The sequence below is a fragment of the Cebus imitator genome, unplaced genomic scaffold, assembly GCF_001604975.1.
Source record: "Cebus imitator isolate Cc_AM_T3 unplaced genomic scaffold, Cebus_imitator-1.0 Scaffold183, whole genome shotgun sequence".
Lineage (NCBI taxonomy): Eukaryota > Metazoa > Chordata > Mammalia > Primates > Cebidae > Cebus > Cebus imitator.
In genome coordinates this window covers 3,581,556-3,584,896 of record NW_016107498.1, presented here as the reverse complement: position 1 = coordinate 3,584,896, position 3,341 = coordinate 3,581,556, and the positions used below count along the sequence as shown (strand labels likewise).

General features: G+C 47.4%; 1 protein-coding gene across 1 annotated transcript in view; it reads right to left on the bottom strand.

The window, feature by feature from the left end:
* The window catches only part of CHRNB3 (cholinergic receptor nicotinic beta 3 subunit), a 46,923-nt gene that overhangs the window by 19,326 nt on the left and 24,256 nt on the right, over positions 1 to 3,341 (bottom strand). Inside the window, exon 4 of the mRNA XM_037744746.1 lies at positions 316 to 334. Coding sequence (XP_037600674.1) covers positions 316 to 334 — 19 coding nt within the window. The remainder of the gene's footprint in view (positions 1 to 315; positions 335 to 3,341) is intronic.

Here is a 3,341-nt window from a genome sequence, read left to right as displayed (position 1 = left end):
ATCTCAGCTCACTGCAACCTCCGCCTCCTGGCTTCAAGTGATTCTCCTGACTCAGCCTCTTGAGTAGCTGGGATTACTGGTGCCCACAACTGTGCCCAGCTAATTTTTGCATTTTTAGTAGAAACCATCTTGGCCAGGCTGGCCTTGAACTCCCGACCTCATGATCTACCCGCCTTGGCCTCCCAAAGTGTTGGGATTACAGGCGTGAGTCACTGCGCCCGGCCTGCTAGAAAGCTTTCTATGGCTCAGTTCTTAGGGTTATTTCTGGCGCTGATTGATAGATATAAAGCCCACTGTGTACTCAGGCTAAAGAGCAGCTCATTCCATCTCCTCTCTGTCAAAGAGAGAAAACAAAAAACAATGATAAAACAGAAAAACTGCTTGACCTTAATAGCAAAACATCTGTTAAAAGACAAATAGTAAAATACAGTGATATCTGTTAAAATACTAAAATATAAGCAATAATAAAATATCTAAACAGTAAAATATATAAATATCTAAACAGTAAAATACATACGTAACAGTAAAATATCTGTTAAATAGTAAAATATATAAGTAACAGTAAAATATCTGGTCAAGGTGGCTCATGTCTGTGACCCCTGCACTTTGGGAGGCGGAGGCAGGTAGGACCCTTGAACCCAAGAGTTTGAGACCAGCCTGGACAACATAGGGTAACCCCATCTCTTCAAAAAATAAACAACAACAAAAGTTAGCTGGGTGTAGTTGTCTGTCTGTGGTCCCAACTACTTTGGAGGCTGAGGTGGGAGGATCACTTTAGCCTGGGTATTCAAGGCTGCAGACGCCTGTGATTGCTCCACTGCTTTCCAGCCTTGGAGACAGCAAGACCCTGTTTCAAAATAAATATGTAAATAAATGAATAAAATCAGGTGAATTATACAAAGAAGCATGCTCTACTGTGTTCAAGTGCAATGATGAGCAATGAGAGAATGATGAGATGAGGAATGCATCACAGGGGTTGTCCTCAGCTTCAGCAAGGCCGTGGGAAGGAGGAGCACACCAAGAGATCTTTTTCTTTTTTTTTGAGATGGAGTCTCACTCTGTTGTCCAGGCTGGAGTGCAGTGGCATGATCTCTGCTCTTTGTAACCTCCGCCTCCTGGGTTCAAGCAATTCTCCTGCCTCAGTCTTAAGTAGCTGGGATTACAGGCATGTACCACCATGTGTGGCTAATTTTGTATTTTTAGTAGAGACGGGGTTTCGCCATGTTGGCCAGGCTGGTCTCGAACTCCTGACCTCAGGTGATCCACCTGCTTCAGCTTCCCAAATTGCTAGGATTACAGGCGTGAGCCACCGTGTCCGGCCATCAAGAGATCTTTATAAAAGGAGGAAATCAGATTAGGAGATAAAAGGGACAAGTGCTGTGTCTGCTGCCTTGAATTCACCTGTCCTTCTCCTGGTAACAGAACCCCAGTTTCCTTTTGTGGAATGACCTCACTCCGCTCTCAATCCATTAGCTTTTGGGGGAGCTGATGCACCCTTCTGCTCCAGGCCTGCCTCTCAGATCTGCCCACTGTGATTTTCAGGGACAGCAGGCAACCAAATCAGAGTTGGTAAGACAGCACAGGGCTTCTGAGACCACCAAGAGGTGGGACACTCTTTCCCTGATGAACGTGCACGCAGGAAATGTTTTGTTTTGTTTGAGATGGAGTCTTGCTCTTTTGCCCAGGCTGGAGTGCAGCAGCATGACCTTGGCTCACTTCAACCTCTGCCTTCCAGGCTCAAGTGATCCTCCCACCTCAGCCTCCCAAGTAGCTGGGACTACAGGTATGTATTACCACGCCCAGCTAATTTATAAATTTTTTGTAGAGACAGGGTTTTGCCACATTGCCCAGGCTGATCTTCAACTCCTGAGCTAAAGTGGTCCACCCACCTCAGCCTCCCAAAGAAGTGCCGGGACTACAGGTGTGGGCCACTGCGACCAGGCTACACGAGGCATTTTGAATTTGGAGCTGATGTAGCCATCCTACTTCTGGGGGATGGCATGGATGAGAATGGAGTCAACACAGAGGACAGGGAGCCCAGAGACTCCCAGAGAGGAACCAAGTCCTGGGAATATAGCAGGGCCTTGGATGAAGCTGCGGGTAAAGCCAGCCCTGGCCCTGAACTTTTCCGACTGTGAAAACTAAGAAGTTCTCTTTTTGCTAGTGTTAGTTTACCGGAGGTTTTCTGTCAATTGCAGCTAAAAGGTTCTCAGCTGATTCTGGGAAGAACTGGGGTTGCTATGCAGCCAGCAGCACGCTACAAGGACCCAGCTAAGAGCACCAGAGACAGGCTCAGTCCTGGGCAGACTGGCTGGGGCTGTGCCCTCATGCTCCAGGTCATCTTTAGTGAGCACAGCTAATGAGCCCAAACGCACAACTCCTCCGTCTGGGACCTAAAGATTGCTGGAAACTAAATCGCCTGCTTCTTGGATCCGGTTTTCTTCCTCCTACAGGCACCACAGGTCTTTACCTATGCCCAGCTTTATCCTGCACAGGAGGATGGAAGATGACAAAAATTCTAGCACTTCAGCCTTGTTGCAAATTGCAAATTGCAGCAAACAAATATCAGTTTCATAAATTGTTCTAAAAGAACTCGGGCAAGCCTCAGGGGGAGGTATTTTTAAGTCAGAAAGATTTGTGTTGCTTACCTGACCTTCAGCAGCAGGATTAACAGCTGTGGCCAGAGATAACACAGAGATAGCGGTTTTGGGGGCTCACTGTTGCCGAAGAGTTCATTCATTCATCAAATATGCAAAGCACGTACTAGCACTGAGCGCAGCGGCCTCGACCTCTCATCCGGGGGCTGACTCAGATGGTAAGCCAGCCAACTAATAAATACCCACTCTTCCCAAGGAGACAGTTTGGGTATGGGATACAGAATAGCGGAGGAGACAGGAAAGGCATTTCCGAGGAGGTGGCATTTAGACTAAACATGCGGGGTAAGGAGTCTGAGCAGGGCAGGCTTGTGTGGGGCAGGGAGAAGTCTGGCCACAGATGGAACCACCTGTGGGAACGTGCTGGGGCAGGAAGGAAGGACAGCATGAATGAGGGATGCCTTCAGATCCTTGAGGAGGATATTAAAGGGATCTAGAGTGGACCCAGTTGCTCCTAATCAGCAAAGCAAAAGGCTTGGTGAGACTTGTGGTCAGTACTGCTTACTCTGGTGCTCCCAAAAGAGAAAGCAGACTGGACTCCAGTCACAAACCCTGAGCTCCATGCTGGGACTGTAATTTGCCATCTGTACAACTTGGACAAGTCACTCATCTCCAGCTGCTGCACTGCTTTGCAGGGGTTAGAGACATTCTTTGTTTTTGTTTTTTTTTTTTTTTTTTTTTTTTTTT